General features: G+C 41.2%; 2 protein-coding genes across 4 annotated transcripts in view; one reads left to right on the top strand and one right to left on the bottom strand.

The window, feature by feature from the left end:
• The first annotated feature begins 49 nt into the window (after nt 1–49).
• On the top strand, nt 50–14,781 carry cpap (centrosome assembly and centriole elongation protein). Of its 2 annotated transcripts, XM_006793625.3 has the most exons (19): nt 51–190; nt 656–1,080; nt 1,994–2,120; nt 2,239–2,451; nt 3,051–3,195; nt 3,288–3,393; nt 3,605–4,348; nt 4,666–5,494; nt 5,731–5,863; nt 6,081–6,246; nt 6,544–6,675; nt 6,811–6,933; nt 7,182–7,281; nt 7,941–8,083; nt 8,341–8,430; nt 8,729–8,869; nt 10,367–10,451; nt 11,268–11,388; nt 11,824–14,781. In XM_006793625.3, exons 2-19 carry the CDS (start codon nt 697–699, stop codon nt 12,014–12,016), a joined length of 3,975 nt encoding a protein of 1,324 aa, XP_006793688.2. In that variant the 5' UTR covers nt 51–190; nt 656–696; the 3' UTR covers nt 12,017–14,781. The 2 variants fall into 2 exon arrangements, with proteins under 2 accessions (XP_006793689.2, XP_006793688.2); XM_006793626.3 differs by lacking the exons at nt 10,367–10,451; nt 11,268–11,388; nt 11,824–14,781 and having other exon boundaries at nt 50–190; nt 8,693–8,772.
• The window catches only part of rnf17 (ring finger protein 17), a 26,040-nt gene continuing 22,704 nt past the window's right edge, over nt 14,113–17,448 (bottom strand). For both annotated transcript variants that reach the window (XM_006793627.2, XM_006793628.3), the window contains 4 exons: nt 16,497–16,632; nt 15,721–15,907; nt 14,737–14,863; nt 14,113–14,348 (listed from right to left, as the gene is read on the bottom strand). In XM_006793627.2, the coding sequence (XP_006793690.2) occupies nt 14,768–14,863; nt 15,721–15,907; nt 16,497–16,632 (419 nt within the window). In that variant the 3' untranslated portion in view covers nt 14,113–14,348; nt 14,737–14,767. The remainder of the gene's footprint in view (nt 14,349–14,736; nt 14,864–15,720; nt 15,908–16,496; nt 16,633–17,448) is intronic.

Genomic DNA, 17,448 nt, shown 5'->3' with positions numbered 1-17,448 from the left:
ATTAAAAACAGTTAGTACTAGCGTGATGTAAGACTACGTTACCCACAATGCAACAACAACTTCATCGTTGGGTTTTTTTGGTCTCGCGGGCTTTGTTTTGATATGGCGGCAGGCTTCGAATTTTTTGTTTGTTGCCTTTGTATAACGCCCGATTTCATCACAGTAAACCTGCTTTTCTCCTGAGTAACAGGTAATGTCGATGTGTTTTGCGATGCTTGATAATGTTGTAGTGTCGTCACGACGGTGTAACAGCCGGGAAAAGGTTTTATGAAATAAATAAAATGCAGCCTGCTAATAACGGGAGAGTGTGGACGAGGAAGCCAAGCCTTTTAAATAAAGCGACATTTGACTAAAATGAAAAGAGCACTTCCACATTCCACGTGAGCCACATGTCATAAATGCCACCATTCTCTCCTATGTTTTTTAATAGACAGTGCTAAGATTGTTTGTAACCAAATATCTGGAACTGGCTATACGGCTTCTATGTAGCAACCAGAACGGAAACCAATCTCGTATTAAAAAGGCAATGTCTTTTTTTATATTTAATGTCTCTATATATAGTTTTATTGGACCTGGGCGTCAGCTATAGGGTGTTGGACGGTGTTTATTCGTGGCGTGATTAATCCTTAACCTGTCACCATAATCTTTCGCTTAGATCCCGGATTAGACTATCCTGGCTGCCACATCGCGGCCATCATGTCATCTCCAGCTGGCCTTCAGTACTCCCAGGCAGACTTCTTGGCCCGGTGGATGCCAAGTAGCACCAGAGCCGGAGTGATCCTCAGTCCCTCTCCGGATTTGGCTGGACCCTTGCGGCACACCTCTGCCGTAGGATCTTCGCCCATGTTGCCAGACGATTCATTCGCTTCCGATTTTGCCCCGTTGCCCGCTTCTACAGACAGCAGCTGCCTGGGTATGGATGCATTTAGACGAGCAGCAGGAGGAGAAATGACTGAGTCTGACAGGCCGGTGAACGGTCTAAACTCTGTCCCAACGAGAATTGCAGATGGACAGCTGGACACTTTGGACGAGATGGCAAGCAAATCACAGGATCTGCCCCTTATGATGAAGCTTGAACAGGTATGGACATCGGTGCTTTTCAGAAGCTGTTTTGTCCTGTAACTTGAGACAATCAAGTTGTTAAAAGTATAAAATCTGGCATATGTGACTAGCCCTGCTGCTGTGCATCTGACTAGATGGACTTTCAATACCTAACATAAATGACACAGATACTGGGAGGATCTTTAGTTTTACTGGTTTACTGATAAAAGCAGAAAAAAATGAACCTGTAATTTATTTATTAATAATGTAAGAACATTTGGACACTTTGATCCCACAGATCTCCTAATATATGCAAATTTTGGGCCCTGCCTGGACTTCATTGTTGATTACATCACTGCTTCCTGTATACTTAATGCACCTCCATCACACACACTCCTTTACGTTTCTCTGCTATTAATAGAATTTTCCCTAAGACACTTATGTTGGCTGGGACACAGATGCAATTAAACACTTAGACTATATGTCAACTGGGAGAATGTGCAGTGCATGTGAATTGACACTGAGCTGAAACTACTCAGAAACATCTATGTTAAATGTAGCTTAAACCATCTGAAAAACACAGATACCATATATCGTGGCGATCGAGTTGGCAGTTCGTCTGGCAATCGGAAGGTTGCTGGTTCGAGCCCCGGCTCCGACAGTCTCGGTCGTTGACACTTCACCCGTTGCCTACTGGTGTTGGTCAGAGGGCCCGGTGGCGCCAGTGTCCGGCAGCCTCGCCTCTGTCAGTGCGCCCCAGGGCAGCTGTGGCTACAATGTAGCTTGCCATCACCAGTGTGTGAATGGGTGGATGACTGAATGTAGTGTAAAGCGCTTTGGGGTCCTTAGGGACTAAGTAAAGCGCTATACAAATACAAGCCATATACCATATATACCATATATATTAGCTACACCATATCTAATTAGAATTGGATGTAATATGTATGTGCAGTTAAAGAAATGGCAGCAGCACATGCAGGAGCAGCTAAAAGCTCATCAGCTGGAGGAGCTGCTTCATCTCCAGGAAGAGCAGCAGAAGTTACTGGGAACTCTGAATGGATCTGAGCACTGCACAGGAGGTCAGAGAGTGAAATTACATGAACAACTGCAAAGTGATCATTTTGAGTTCAGGGTGAATGCGGTGTGCATGTATTTATCCTGCTTTATAAACTGAAGTGATGATAACCCATCTTACAGAGAGTTCAGAAATGTCCGGACCAGAGTGGGTTGAGGACACGCTCCACAGGTCATGTTACACACAGCGCTCATACAGTCCTGATACAAATCACCGTAGAGTCCCACAGGGCTCTATGATCGGCCGTCAACCAGAACAGCAACTTTCACTAGTTGTCAGACACGAGCAGCTACCCAAAGGTCAATCACCTGAGGAGGGTGACCATGAGGAAGAGGGTAAGATATATTTATTTTAAATGTAAGTTTCAAATGTAAGGCCCAGGGGCCAGAAACGACTGACCAAAGACTCCAAACCGGCCCACTGCACAGCTTCACATGTATGAAATGTGAAGGAGTACATAGATTTGAAACATTTCACTGTATTTTCATAGGTTTTACAGCTTTTCCTATATATAAAGACCCCTTCCAAGTCCATTCATACTACACAAAAGTTGGTAACTAATAGATAAACAGTTAAATTACACCATCTACCACAGAAATGCGTTTTTTGTTGTTTTTTTTTTGCAGGTGGTCCACAGTAAATAATAAATTAGACATGATATTTTATTACTACACGATAGTCTGGGCTATAAATTTCCAAAATATTTTCTCTAATTTTAAATATCTGTCATATAGTTTCACTCTTTCAGTTTACTTAAGATCAAAGCGGGCTGTATGTCTCCTACGATGTAAAACAAGTTTGACATCCCTGGTTTAGAGTAAGACACTTGCACAGTTTCTTGGTATTTGTGTTTTCTATAGAACAGCCAGAACTGCCCTGTCTTTCATCACATGGTCCACATGTTTTCAGTGGTTAACTGCTTTGTTTTTTTTAGGCTCACTGGACTCCAGAGAGGATGAGGAGGAGCACAGTGTCAATGCGAGCTGTTTTTCTGAGGAAGACGACATGTTGATGCAACATAATGCTGTGGCAAGGACTGAAGATGACAGCAGAACAGAAGACAAAATCTTTCAGGACAGGTAAATATTACATAGTTTTGTATTTATGTAGTATTAACATCAGACTGTCTCGACAGATCGGTGTTTGAGTATGGTTTTGTTTGCGTCCTCAGACCTATAAGGCCAGGTGTTGGTGGTCAAAAGCAGACATTTGAAGAGCTGCTCGAGGAGCAGCTGAAGCTGGAGGAGCAGAGGCTAAAGTCTGCCCAGCAACAACAGGTCAGAGGATGTGTCACGAGTGCTGAAAAGTATCAATAATGAACCATTCATTTGAGTTTTGCATTCTGCAGGTGACAACCTGATATAGGAATGTAATGTCTGCACAAATGGAGCCTGTCTGTATTTTGCAATAAAATACTATATTTAACTGGAAAAACTAAAAAAATTCCAATTTACATTGAATTCAAATCTTGTCCTATTCGTTGAACAGAGTCAAGATGGAGCCAACGCTGCGCAAGCCCTTCCTAAGAGAGCCTTTTTGAAGCGAGGAGAGGGCCTTTCGAGATTTGCAAATAATCGGAAAGCTATGTTCCAAAAAACGGATGTAAAGAAGGACTCCAGACCACCACCGCCTCAAGCCAGAGTAATCTCTCGCAGCAACTCGGAGCCCGCATATATTCAGAAAGGAGCCACAAACAGTGCCCCACGGCTTCCTGTCCAGCGTAAAACTGCTACACTCAACAAGGAGAACTGGTTGAAGGGACTCGGTTCACCTCCTCACGATACGCGAGCAGTGACTAAAGTAGCACGGACAAAGGTTTTAGGTAGTCATCAGAGACAGAACACAACAGGACCAGAGTCTGTCCAAACTGATTCAGGTGGCAGACCAGCCAAACATCAGCTGGGGAAAGTTCTGCCAGTTCAGGCCGTGAAAGTCCCGTGTCTCAACATTCAGCCATGTCCTACAACCAAACAGGGCGGGAAGTTAGGACAGGCAGGGACGGCTGAAAATGAAAAAAGCTGTGGTTCAAAAGTGGAATTAGCAGAAGCAGGAGGGTTTTCTAAAGGAGGAGACCCAGTTATACAGGATTCCTTTGAGTTGTCTTTTCAGAAGAAGCTCCAGCGATGGGAGTGTGACCGACAGCTGGAGAGCATGGAGCTGGGAGAGTTTGAGCTGCTGGAGCAAGCGGCTGAAGAGCTGTCCTTCTCATCTAACTCCTCCTTTGTCATGAAGGTGCTCTATTTCACTCTCAAACTCATCACGCTTTAATTCAGCACTTCAAATGCTCAAAAGTTTCGATGCCTAGTGTTACAATTTTTTGTCACACAGTTTTTTGTGTTGATAGTGTCTCTGTTTCCTTGATTGTGTTGTTTCTGGTTGTTGGGATTCAGTATTTCTGCTGCCTTTAAGTGGTCAAAATCTACTATTGAATTTCTAAAGAAATGACCAGATTGGGTTGCCTTTCTCCAGGACTTTACTGTTAGTCGTGTGTTATGTAGACAATAACCCCTCTCTCCCCAAAAAACGAATACTCTGCTCATTGCTTGCAGGTTCTTCAGATGGATCAACAACGACAGCTGCAGACTGTAAAGGGGCTCCACCAGCGACGCCTCTCTTCAACTCCCATTAAATCACCTCCTAAAGGTGCATTTCAGAGGTGCAATAGTGTTGGGAACACAGGTGGCTTAGCATGTGAAAGCAACTCTTTGAACTCCGAAGCATTTGTAAAGACAAGAAATGATATACTAGAGAACAAAGAGAGCATTAAGGAGACACAGGGCATTGAGAGAGAGGACAAACATGACATCTCTGACACGACACCCTGCAGCCGCTCTGAATGTGGAGATGACAAAGTGGTCAAAAGTTCTCTCTGCTTCCCTGCACCTATTAACCCACCATATGACAAGCGGTCGTATGAAGATGAGGATAGTTTCAGGGACTCATCTTCAGATGTGGCTGAAGAGAATGATGTGGAGAGTAAGAGTGTCCACAGCAATAGCGAGGACTCCACTCTGATAGAGGGCAAAGACGGCGAGCAGGGGAGAGTCGTGTTTGATGATGACGACACATGGAACGACCTGGAGGACACTGCCATCGGCACAGCCGATGAAAGCAAAGAGCTCAGTCCGATTTCCAAGCCGACAGCCAGAGAAATTTCTCCCCCACAGAAAACTTTGTTGAGGAAAGTGGCTGTGAGCAAAGGTGTGGAGCTGGGGAAGGCCACAGGTATCGGTTCAGTCAGTCTGGAGCCTGATCATCCTCCTGCCTCCCAGCTCATGACAAAGTTATTCCCCTCCCTGAAGCCAAAAGCCCAGAGTGCACCACTCCCTCTTCCTCCAGCTGCTTCTGTTGAGTCCAAAAAGCCGGAGGAGGACACAGGTTAGACAAATACTTTGTTTATTATTGCATTAGTAGAAGTAATGTTGATTGAATGTTAATAAACTTATTACAGTACAAAATATCAGCAACTCTGATTTTGTGTTATAACCCTGCAGCTACATGAGTTCATGTGTTTATTAAATGAAAAATCGATAGTAAAGCCAGTTAAAAACCACACATTCCTCAGTGTGTGGTTTTATTATTTATCAGTTGTGTATGCATGTTGTTGCCCTCAGGCCAGCAGATCCAGTCGAGACAGCTCAGGGAGAGACTGGCTGAGCTGGAGATTGAGATTGAGAGATTTAGGAAGGAGAACGCTGCGCTCACCAAACTCAGACAGGAGAACGAGAAAAAACAGGAAACTCTCAGGTGATATGTTCTTCTTTGCATAAGCAATTCAGTAAGGAGTGTATGCAAGTGTAAAAACTTAATACAAATATAAAGACACTGCATCTGGTATTTGGAAGTATCTTCTTCAGTGTTTAATCCAGCTCTGTTTTCTTTTGGGAGAAATATTTTCATAAAATGTGTTATTCCTCTCCTTCCTCGTGTAATGCACGTTTGTACTTCGCTGTTTGTGTTGTAGGTCAGAGCGTTTGGAGTTTGAGCAGATGAGAGCAGAGGAGATGGCCAAGTTTGACGAGTACAAGAAAGAGGAGACGAGGAAGCTGCAGAAGGAGCGCAAAATGTTTGAGAAGCACGTGTCAGCGGCCAGAGCTATTCCTGATAAGAAGGAACGAGAAGAGATCCAGGTGAGCGTGGACATGACGCGCAAAATAACCACATGACTATGTGCTCAATGTGTAAATAAGCAAAAACATGACTGTGGAGCAATTAAATTCAAACATAACTAAATAAAGGATATCAAATCTTATTGTTTGGTGATGGTATTAATGCTTTAAAAAAAAAAGGTTTTTGAGATGAATTATTGTGTTTGTGGCACATGTCCACAAAAACCTCAAATTAGAACAAATTTAATGGGAAAAAAAGGTTTCGAGAAGAAGATATTTATGTGTCTGTCTTTATTCTCCCTTTGCTTCTCACATCAGGAGTTGAAGCAGCAGCTGAGCTCCCTGCAGGAGGAGCTGAAGAGAAGGGAGAGTCGCTGGTCCTCCACACAAAGCCGCCTGCGCCAACAGATCGACTCCCTCAGACAAGAGAGCAGTTCACTGCGTGACGAGGTGCCTGACCCCCCCCTAACGTTTTCTCTGGTTACACACGCGTAGCTTTAAAATGCACCCTTTATCTGGATTGTAAAGAGTGGGTGAAGGCTGAAAACTGAACCCTGCGTCTTCCTGTTTGTCTTTGAATTGAAGATCCACGTGCTAGAGAAGCTCCGTCTGAGTGCCTGGAAGAAAAACCCTGTCACTGCTGAGAAGGAAAGTCCCAGAATGTTTGAGAACAATACGCCATCTGTGACCAAAGGAGTTAAATTTGCTGTAAGCTCATTTATAAAGTCTGTTATTGTTATCTAAAAATGATGATCCCGTGTTCTGAAATAAATAAAAATTATATCAACATGCAGAGGAAAACATGGGAGAAGTTATAGTCCCACAACACTTCATTTAGTTTTTTACTATCATCAGTGCTTTGGCAGTCTTCAGAGCTTTAGCTGTGCGGGAACTCTAATTATTCTACTCCTATTTCGACATTGCTGAGTAACTGCAAAATCACACTTTGTTTCCAGAGTCCTCTCGACTCCAGAGGGAGTGACAGCAGCCCTCCACCTGTCAGCTCTGCTCCAGCCACTAGAGGGAACTCCAGAGACGGCAGTCAGGGTGCTGCAGGTACAGTCAAGAGTTTCCAGTCGGTCTAAATCCTTTGTGACACGTGGATGTTAGAATAAGAGGTTCTTGTTGACATGTAACTCCATATAACAAGATGCTTTCTTTTAACACTGAAAACTGGCTTCAAGCAGGCATTTCTTTGCAAATCTGACAAACAGTGCTTTGCTGCTGCCTCTTTGTTCACACTTAAACTTTGGAAGCTGAGGTTGTCTGGCGAGAAGTCATCTTTAGCAACTCTGAGCCAAAAAACAAACAAACCTCACCTTTTTTCATCTTTCAGCTCAGCATTAAGTAGTGTGGTTAACTCTATTAGCTTTTATAATATCAGTTTGAGCTAGAGCAGGCCTAAAGACCCAGTGCACGTAGTAGCTGGTGGACGTATTGGAGTATTTGGCATGTGTATATTGAGATATTTTATGTCTGTTTCAAGTTGAGACTAGAACAGGATTAATAGAGTGATTAGACCTAAATTTGCCAGGTGGACACAAACAGACTCCAAATCATTGATGTTTGTGTCTGCTGGATTTGTAAATAGCTAAGTTTCCCATATTAATAGATTTTAATCATCCAAAAAAGTCTGGGATTGGCTCAGAGTAAAAGTTTAGGAATTTTTAGAGTTTCTGTCAATGATCATCATTAATGATTCTCATACTCTGCAGGAATAAAGAGCAGCCTGAGGAAGCCAGCAGGGCCAGGCTCCTCTTCCACCTCCGTAGCCAGCAGGAAGTCAGAGGAGAGGTCAGCACTCGCCGGCAGCCAGGAGAAACCACCAAACCAAGAACACTTACACAACTTCTCTCCAGTAAGAGGCATCATCAGTGTCATACAAACACTGCAGTGTTTCCTGTAAATGATGCAAAACACCTACTGACATCCAGATAGAAGAAGAGGAAACATTTATGGCACAAATTTAAGATACATTTGAAAGGTCAGATGTTTATTAGTCTGATTCTGCATCAAGGACAGAACAATTAAAGTCTTGTTTAAAAAAAACAAAACAAGCCTGTCTGTACGTGCTGCTCTGTCACAGACCTCATGTTTAAAGTCTTTGTATTGCAGAACACTGATTCTCCGACAAATGAACTTAAGCTAAGTAAGGCTGATGAGACCGAATCAACCAGGGAGGTTATCACACATCCTGATGGCAAGGTGAGAAAATGTACAATCATCCTGATATTAAATACTAATGTGAGCCACCAGACAAGATGTGCTGAAGAATTGATTTTGCTTTCTAAAGAAGTGCGTCTGCTTTATAATCGTGGTAGCAGCAGTTACATACAGCTGAGTTTGGCCCTGTTTTCAACAGTGAGTTATTTAAACAGGAAGGTTGCACTACTAAGTGTGAGTAATTGAGTCATTGTGGAATAACCTCAAACTTACATTAGCATTAGCTTTTATTGTTGATATTCAGTAGAGGCTGTTGATGGAGCTGTCCTGATGTTTCCAGTTAGAGAAGGTTTTGGTCAGCGGTGATCGTCTCATAGTTTACCCCAACGGGACCAGGAAGGAGGTTTCAGCAGACGGACTGACAGTCAAGGTCATCTTCTTCAACGGAGATACTAAACAAGTCACGGCCGACCAAAGAGTGGTGAGATGCTCGCGTTGCTTTATACTCATATTTTCAGTAAATACATGTACGCTGGTCTCCTGGACATGTGCTGTGTGTGAGGAGAAATGTTGGACTGTTTCCTCCTACTTAAAGGCAGGATGTGAGGAAGGAGGGGATGGGTGGCTTTGTCAGGCGTACACCACTGTACGTTCACACTGCAGGTCTTAATGCTCAATTCAGATTTTTTGATAAAATCCGATTTTTTTTTGTCTGCGTGTTCACACTACAAATAAAATGCGACAGCAAACGCGCTCTAGTGTGAACACTCAAAGCGGCCCGCATGCGCAAAAGAAGACGTCACACACAACGCGCTCTGTTTAGACCCAGAGCAAACAGTATTGTTTGACTGATGGCCCTTAATATAAAGACTTCAGACTTCACGTTTCCCAATTTTTGCTTTAAGTTATTTTGTTATTTACATAATAATGTAGATAACCTCATAATGATCCTTATTGCTGTTTTAGAGGAGCGGTGCTTCAAAGGATAGTTGCAGATTTCAGAATCTGCGGATTATACAGTACAAATAAAATGTTCACATTTCTCCAACGTTGTCTTCCCAACAGTTTCCAGGAAGCGTTCGCGATGTCTTCTCCGGCGCTGATAATTGGCGTCTGTCTTGTGTCAGTGACGTAAAAGACGGATTTAATGCGGCATGACCATCAAACAGCAGTCGCTTTCTGAAACATCGGATATGTATCGGATTCAGTACCACATACGAAAGTGACCCAGATCGGATTTGAAAATATTGGATTTGTGCCGTTCACACTGTCACACCATGATCGGATATGGGTCGCATGGGGTCAAAAAAATCGGATTTGACGCGCTTTCGCCTGCAGTGTGAACGTAGCCATAGGGAGGGGGTGTCTAGCAGACTTATCTCATTCTGACGTATTGAGTAGAACAGCTGTTCAGAGGGAATCAACGTGAAGATATGAAAACATCTGACAGATTCAAAATTGAGAAATAAACGAGATCAGGACAAACAAAGTGATGCCGGCAGACAGACCGGGGAGGCCTTTTGAATCCGTTAGTCTTCCCAAATCACAGAACCAGAGAAAGAGCTACACAGACACACTGCTGGATGTAAGAGTGAGATTAGCACACATGAGTCCTTCAACGTCTAACTGGAGTATTGTCCTGTTTGCTGAGATCTGAATGCAATCACACATCAGGTTAAACGAGAATGATTCAGGAAATGTTTAGTTTTAAATAAAAAAATAAAATCAGAGATAATTCATAGGATCTGAATTAACACTTAAAGGAAAACTTTTCAGGGCTTGTTAGTATTTTAAAAGTGAGGAGGAATGTGGACAGTTCAGTAAAGGATAAAAAATCTAATTCAAGTTTTACAACTAAATGTCCATGAAGGGCATGAAAGCAATATACTCTGTATGACTTGATGTAAAAAGTACCTTTGAATGGTTCTTCTCTTTATCTTACCTGTTGATAACTAATGGTGCTGCCCCTTATGCTCAGGTCTACTACTATGCTGAAACTCAGACAACACACATCACCTACACAGATGGAATGGAGGTGCTGCACTTCGCCAACAATCAAACAGGTGAGAGCAGATGATGAAGCAGTGAAATTGCCAGGAGACAAAAGCTGCTGGGCTTTTGGCATTAGTGAGGTAATATTCTCATCTCATCTGAGTGCAGAGTAATTCTAAAATGATATAACAAGAGTGATAAACAAGATCTGCGTCAGAAATTGGTTGGGTGGGGAACGCCAGGCCTCAAGGGCCGGTGTCCTGCAGGTTTTAGATCTCACCCTGGGTCAACACACCTGAATCAAATGATTAGTTCATCACCAGGCCTCTGGAGAACTTCGAGACATGTTGAGGAGGTCATTTAGCCATTTGAATCAGCTGTGTTGGATCAAGGACACATCTAAAACCTGCAGGATACGGCCCTTGAGGCCTGGAGTTCCCCACACCTGGTTTACTGCATCATGAGTTCTCCAAAGTAGCAATCTTGAAATGCACTGTTGGAAGCAAATTGGCTTTTCTGTCCCATCAAACAAATTTGTTAGTACTACAGTAAGAGAAAGTGCTTAAGTACTGCAATTAAGATATGAGGCCATTTTAGAGTAATTCATCATAACAGCTCTTTAATATATTAAAGACTGATTATTTTTATTAATTGGTCTTTAAATTTACAGGGAAACATGCAGTGCGTTCTTAAAGGTTTTCCAATTCAAAAGTCAGATATTCACTTTACTGTAAGAAGGATAAAATAAAGTAATTTTAACACAACAGTACTTAAAGTAAAAGTCCACAAGACAAGCATGAGAAAGGAATTTCCTTTCTCATGCTTGTCTTGTGGACTTTGGACATGTGTACCAACTCATTCTACATAAATTTTTATTCCTGCTTCAGAAAAGCATTTTCCCGACGGCCGTAAGGAAATCACCTTCCCAGACCAGACAGTAAAGAACCTTTTCCCTGATGGCAGGGAGGAGAGCGTACTGACAGACGGGACCATCATCCAGGTTAACTCGTAAGTCGACCTTATATTTACCTTTAATCAATTTCCCTTACTACCTTTATAACAAAATGTGTTTTTTTTTGCACGATATCCCTTACCAGACATGTACTCATAACTTAATTTTTGTAGGACTTCCGTACCCCTTTCCACTTCTGCACTGGGCCCCACAAGTGATATTTAAAATGACAAGGAAAAAACCAAACAAACAAAAAAAAAACAGCTAGCAGAAAATACGACTCATTTTTCCATCATATGGGAAAGTCAGATATTGTGAATGTTGGAGAAGGAAATAGCAAATACTTCATAAAAGAGTGATGATAACAGGTGGTGCTACAATTTTCAGTCTATTATGTGTTAATAGATCAAACAACTGACTAATGGTTAAAGAAATTGAGTATTACCACCACTCAAGACTAACTGGGCATGTATACATGCCATTTCTCTCAGGGACGGCACCAAAGAGATCCTTTTTAACACAGGCCAGAAGGAGATCCACACAGCAGAGTACAAGAGGCGAGAGTATCCAGATGGCACAGTGAAGACCGTCTATGGAGATGGGAGGCAAGAAACCCGCTACCCCACCGGGCGGCTCAGGATCAAAGACAAAGATGGAAACGTCATCCTGGATACCAAGGTGTAGAAAGGTGGTGAATCTCAGTGACTGTGAAACTTGAAGCATTTTTATTATTGCAGCTATTGTTCAAACTGTGAAAAAATCCAGGACATCAGAGAAGGATGTCTGGAGAATTTGGTGCTTTGTCTTTATTTATTTTCTTCACATGTGATAACAGATATAGGTGAGCTTTGGACATTTTGTTTTAACGATGTGACACAATCAACAGTTCAACCTGCTTTGATATTCTTGAGTTGACACTCCTTGCTTCTGAGATTCACAAATCAGCTTGTTGTTGTTTTTAAATACTTCTGTCTATATGTAGCAAATAGAGTGACGTGACACACTTTTGTGCCAGTGGTTTTACGCCCACCCACTAAAGCACAACTGGCAGTGGCACAGGCTCAACAAGCACTACCCATGGGTGTAAAAATGAAAAACAGACCAATAAATAAATGCCGGTTTAACAAACTGAGTAGACTTGGCGTTATAGAGGAGACAAAAGGAATGCAACACAATACACCTCAGTCTTAGATTCACAATGATTCTGAACAGGACCTTCTTTTGCACAAAAATCTGGGATACTTTTTAATAATTCAGCGAGTCCAACAATGTTTTGACTTAACCCCCTGGGTTTGTTCAAAGTCACCACCCAGTCAGCTTGTTCATGGCCAAAAGTGTCCACTAACAGATTAGGTCTGTAATTTTTATGGGGTTTTTTTTTGCAATTTTTTCTGCATAAAGTTTTGAACTACCATTAGTTCTTTCCATAAATATTAAATAGTTATTACTTTTACATTTTTAACCTGTTAGTTTGTATAATGCACGTGTTGGAAGACAACCTCAGAACTCATAATTTCATATATTCGCAGTGCTACTGGAATTTTTTGTATTATTAATAGTAGAGTCTGGGAAACGTAATTGATTTACATTAACATTGATTATTATGAATTGTGCTCGAAAGACACACATTCCTCCGATTCTATGTGGTTTATCGCCGTGGTAGGTTTGGTGACGCCACAGATGAACAACAAAATCTTCCTCTGTTGCAACTGGAGGAGCCGGAGAGGTAGCTCTAGGTTGTTTCCCCTGTGCCAGTTTTCATCTGAGGAGTTCCTCTGCCAAGGTGACCATAGTAAAGACGTTGTCCTTGGAGCTCCTCTGTCAGTTGGAGTCTGAACTCTTTCCCCTTTTTTACTTCCTGAGAACTACCAGTGTTGTCATCCAACATGCTACGTATTGCTTTATTCTGGGGCAGGCTCACGTCTCCACTTCATCTATAATCCTCCAATCCTCACACCTTCACCTCCCGTGCAGGTTTGTAAGGGTGCACAGCAGGCAAAAGGATCTCCAGAAGTAAAAGTGCTTTCAGCATGTGCTTCAAAGCTCAATAGCCTGCATCAACAGAAATTCACTGCAGCCTATTTAATATTTGATGTGTCATCATTTATTCCAGTATCTTGCAAATACATGTTTGTGTTTGTGCATGACATTGCAGCACAAACTGTTAGATCCTTAAGATCAAACCTACGTCAAAATTGTGTCATTCTTTTGGTCCATTGGGAGTGCGGTAAGCCATCAAACACCCTATTGGAAACTAGGAATATTACCTGAAATTGCTTGTTTGGCCAAAAATTGGTAAATTATGTAATTTGGTAAAAAACATTAAAAACTACAATTCATGTGTTGAGTTTAGAATGAAAGCAATTTTACCTAAATTGCATGATTTAGTACTGTCAATAACAAGGACTCAAATGTTATTATAACAGGTTTCAACAGGCCAAGAATGGCCACGATAGAGCCCAGAGGGTTAAACTTTCTCCTACTATCCTAGTTTTGTCTTGCAAGACAGCCTGTCTGTTTGTCTCAGGATATTCCTGCTTAATATCCAAACCACGACCTGCTTTTGTCTGCCGTGGATGAACATTTGTAGTTAACTCGTTATTTTTATTTGTAAAAATGTTAAATGCATATTTATTTGCCTAGCTGGCTGTACATATTTTTTTGTAAAATACATTTTCTTTTAAAATTTCTTTTTTTTAAAAAAAATCTTTGAGTGTTTTTGTAGAGACTGTATCACATCGTCCTTTTCATTGCACCTTAGTAAAAACACACTGCAGAGGTCAGTGAACATGGGAATATTTTACTTAGCACCTTCATACAGTAAAACAAACAAGAAAACAAAGTGCTACATAAACGGCTTAAAAAAGCAAGCCAACTTAAATCTCTGCTGTGCAGGAACAATAAAATTAAATAGAACATTTCTGTACTATATAAAAACTAGGAACACAAATAGAACAATAAAAAGAAAACCAGAAGATCACAAAACCTGAACTGAAAACAAACTGAGCCAGGAAGCCTGAAAAAGATGATAAATTTATTATTAGCTTGCTGTTCTGTTTATTAATAGCAAGCTACTATTAAGTCACTTCAATATACAGTTCAAAAGATTCTGCTGGTTACTTTTATTTCTTTGCAACATTTAGTATCTGATCCTGTTTGACTTTAGAGCCACAACAAAACGTTGAATCACAATTCTCCACAACACATTTAAACAGCATTGGTTCATCAGCCACAGTCTAATGGGGTCTGTATTTAACTGTGTCCTGTGGAACTGGATGCTACTCACTCTCTTTGTTAAAGTTAAGAATGACTGTGGACAACTGGAATCATACAGATTCAGACATTTCAGAAAGCATTCTTTCTAAAGAAATTTTGGTGCTTGAAATAAAATGCTAAAAACTTACCTGAACAGTGTTTGGAGGGTGTCTTTCCACTTTACTCAAGTTCCGCCAGTCCTTTGGTCACCAGAGGCAGATGGACTAACTCTCCATCCTCGCTGTACAGCAGCACTGTGAGCTCTGGTTCTTGAACCTAAACCGAGGAGGACAGTGAGATACTGACTGGAAGCAAACAAAAAAATTCTCAGGCTGTGAGACCAAAGATTTGACAGTATAAAGAGTGCAACACAGGACTTATTCTGCCTGATTTGAAGTTATTAGGTAGTCTTGTTTACATACACATTTATTATTTATTAGTTACACAATGGCAGTGCCCGTTGGTGGATCCCTTAAGTCAAAATTTATGATAAAGATTCATTAAGATGCTGGAAATCTTCAACACATTTGGCACCATATCAACATGATGGAGCTAGCCCTATTCTACAGTGGTAAACAAAATACTTTTAGCTTTTTGAATTGTGAGGATTTGTGCATTCAGAACATAAAACTGCAGCTTGATTTCCTTGAAGACAACGAGGCAGTATTTCCACGGCCTCTTTGTTACATATAACTCCAGGGCTTGGCAGAGAATAACTATGGTCACCATATTTTAGTTTTCTTCTGTATGAAAAGTGAATTACTGATATTACATTTGCTCTTGACCTTTATATATAAACGTATGAAAAATTTGTTTGTATTTACAAGAAAATCAGAAGTGCCACGCAGAATAAAAGGGTCATGAAGGCAGTAAATAGGACTGCTAGTAAAAACTGAATTAAGGAAAGCAGGTTTACATCTGCTGAGAAAACATTTTCAGCAAGGACATTTATCATGTTTGTTGTGTTATCTTAGAGCTCACATTTAAAGATAACACAGCTAGTTTAGTTTAGTACTGTTTCCAAAAACCTATCATGGTACATTTTTAATGACATTTCTTTAATAAGTGAAACATATGTCTTTTGACTGTAATTTCTTAGTTTTAAAAACAGTTATGTTGTGTGTGTTTCATACCACAACGGAGGCTGTGATCTTTTTGTGTAACAGGTCGATCATTTCCATTGCAGCCTTCATGCTCCATTTGGGGCTGTAGGGCAGCACATTTTCCTCCCTTGTGACACTCGGAGCTTTGAAGCCAGCAACTTTGACTTTTAGTGCCCTACATGGAAACTCCAGCAGCTCAGCTGGCATTTGGCGCAGCCTGCCAGGAAGCAACACATTATGAGAACGCCACTCAACACATCCGCATGTCCACATCATCTGTTTATCAGTAGATAAACCCCATTCAGGGTGGGTCTCAAAGAAATTCAAAGTTAAACAAATAGCAGCTTAAGACTGGAGCCTACATTAAAAGCCAGGATATCTTTTTCTTATCTGGCTTCACTTACACCAACATCAGGAGTCAGGCTAAGCGGTCACATGATGGTGTTTATCAACTGGATTAAGTCACCCTAGGGTTTCTCAAACTAGCTGCGAGTGTGTTCACATAAAACAGAAAGCAATGGCAGCATATGCTCAAAACTCTACTTGCTGATTAATTAGTTACCATGATGATTTACCCAGTAAGTGAACCACCTATGTAATACTGAAAACCCAGTTTAACTCAGTGATTTTGTGTCAGCATTGTCACCAGAAGATATATCCCTCTCACTTCTTCTCCACATCATTTCTCTACGACAAGCCACAAATTTAATGCCCATAAAGTTTTCCAACACTTGGTCTGTAGTATGTTTGGACATTTTCTCATACTTTTCAGAGGAAGTTGGCTAGTAGGATGATAAGATTCATACTTGCTGGTAGGTAGAGTGTCATCAGAGCCAAAATCGACGTGTTGTACCAGGAGCGTGACAGGTTCTGCACTGATGAACTTCATCAACCTGGCTCGATAGTACTTTCCATCACTGTACTCAGCGAGACATGGACCACCTGGAAACCACAGAGCGTTGGGAGGCCCCAACTTAGTGAGTCTTGCACAGAATCGTCTGCGACTTGGTGACTGCTTGTCATCCGGTAAAAAGCAACAGTATTCCTTGCTTTAAGTCATCTTCAGTGTGTGAACAGATACATGAATAGAGGAGGGAGAGGAGGGGGAAATCAAGCATGTCACTGAAACACGAAAAGCCACATTAACATTTGATGAAATGCTACATGCATGGTAAACATTGCGTATATTTCCAAAGATGGGGACCATCAAGTACAAATACTTTGTTATTGTACTTGTAGAATTTTGAAGTATCTGTACTTAACTGGAGTATTTATTTTTCTGACAACCTTTTACTTTTTTAAGACAAATCTCTCTTCTTAAAACTCTACATTTTCAAAATGGTTACATCTTGACAATTCTAATAGATTTGAATCTAAATGTAGGAAACATTAACACATCCTACTGGTGTATCCATCACTGTTGCCTTCTGTCAGCGAAGAAAGAGACAAAAATCATACGATTTATACATCATTGACAGCACTAAACTTAGAGGTTAAAATGAGCCCTAATGAGCTACAACAGTGTTTTTGGTGTTGAAGTCCACAAGTTGTGGTCATGGTCAGCATCTAGCTAATGCACATAAAGAGTGTAGGACTTATTTTAGGTGACAAGTAATTTCAATATTTTGACATTTCTAAAGGGGTCAGAATACCCTTTGCATTGGTCACGTTGCACACTTCTGTAACATCATCACACAGTCACTACTATTTATGTCCACCATTAAGGCACAGGAAGCTGCTGCAGTATTCTCCTGAACG

This window comes from Neolamprologus brichardi, chromosome 16 (assembly GCF_056152115.1).
Source record: "Neolamprologus brichardi isolate AB-2024 chromosome 16, ASM5615211v1, whole genome shotgun sequence".
Taxonomy (NCBI): domain Eukaryota; kingdom Metazoa; phylum Chordata; class Actinopteri; order Cichliformes; family Cichlidae; genus Neolamprologus; species Neolamprologus brichardi.
Note: the sequence above shows the minus strand (reverse complement) of the source record. Positions and strands in the feature narration are given on the sequence as shown.